The sequence below is a fragment of the Cyprinodon variegatus genome, unplaced genomic scaffold, assembly GCF_000732505.1.
Source record: "Cyprinodon variegatus isolate N-32 unplaced genomic scaffold, C_variegatus-1.0 Scaffold631, whole genome shotgun sequence".
Taxonomy (NCBI): Eukaryota; Metazoa; Chordata; class Actinopteri; order Cyprinodontiformes; family Cyprinodontidae; genus Cyprinodon; species Cyprinodon variegatus.
In genome coordinates this window covers 455,117-456,249 of record NW_015151084.1, presented here as the reverse complement: position 1 = coordinate 456,249, position 1,133 = coordinate 455,117, and the positions used below count along the sequence as shown (strand labels likewise).

The 1,133-nt window shown below is 46.2% G+C and overlaps 1 protein-coding gene across 1 annotated transcript in view; it reads left to right on the top strand.

The window, feature by feature from the left end:
- Positions 1-1,127, top strand: part of grpel1 (GrpE-like 1, mitochondrial (E. coli)) — a 5,196-nt gene extending 4,069 nt beyond the window's left edge. The window contains exons 3-4 of the mRNA XM_015393236.1: positions 115-196; positions 427-1,127. Of these exons, the coding sequence (XP_015248722.1) occupies positions 115-196; positions 427-773 (429 nt within the window). The 3' untranslated portion in view covers positions 774-1,127. The remainder of the gene's footprint in view (positions 1-114; positions 197-426) is intronic.
- The last annotated feature ends 6 nt before the right edge of the window (positions 1,128-1,133 follow it).

Here is a 1,133-nt window from a genome sequence, read left to right as displayed (position 1 = left end):
TGTGTTTACAAAATGACAGTTTGTCTAAGTCTAAAAAAAAATCCATGCTTCCCAGGGTTGATCCGTTAACTGAATTTCTTTTTCTTTAACTTCTTTACTCTGTGTCGTTTGCAGGAGAAGTATAAGAGAGCTCTCGCAGATACGGAGAACTTGAGGAACAGAAGTCAAAGGATGGTGGAGGACGCAAAGTTGTATGGTAAACAACCTCTTTTCATTTTTAAATAAAGCTGAAATGACGCTCTGCAGTTCCACATTTATACCACTAGATGTCATAGAAGAGCTATTGAAAATCCTTCCATCATGTTAAAATAAAAAGGTTTAAAAAGCTTTGGTTCCTCTGTGCTGTGATCAGGTTACTTAACAGAAGTTTTAGCCTAACTTTATGCAGGTAATGTCTTCAGCAATCCTACCCTCCGTCTTCTCCAGGTATCCAAAGTTTCTGTAAGGACCTGCTGGAGGTGGCAGACATCCTGGAGAAGGCCACAGAGAGCGTCCCGAAGGAGGAGGTGACGAGTCAGAACCCTCACCTGAAGAACCTGTACGACGGCCTGGTGATGACCGAGGTCCAGATCCAGAAGGTGTTCACCAAGTACGGCCTGGTCAAGCTCAACCCTGAAGGCCAGAAGTTTGACCCCTACGAGCACGAGGCCCTCTTCCACGCGCCCGTGGAAGGCAAAGAGCCCGGAACCGTCGCTGTGGTAACTAAAGTGGGCTACAAACTACACGGTCGCACCCTCAGGCCCGCATTGGTGGGTGTGGCCAAAGCCCCCTAGAACTGATTGATTCTAAGAGTATTACAAAGTGGGATTAGCCATTTTGCCCGGGCGACGGATGACGACGAACTCAGCAGACCGCCCGAAACCCTGATGTCTTTATCACACAAACTGTCCTCACTCTCAGATCGGACCAGCAGCCATTTCCTCCTGGTCTGCCCGGGATCAACCTGTTTATTTTCAGGTTCTGTCAACACATAGAGGAAAGTACGGGGGTTTTAAATAAAAGCATGCTGGATGTAAGATCATGAGGTTAATGCGTTCAATAAGTGGTACTGCTGCTGATTCCATTCCAAACTTCTGTTTTCAAAGTCGTGTTTTCATGTTTCCAGTTGTACCACATCCAAAATTAAAGTCCAA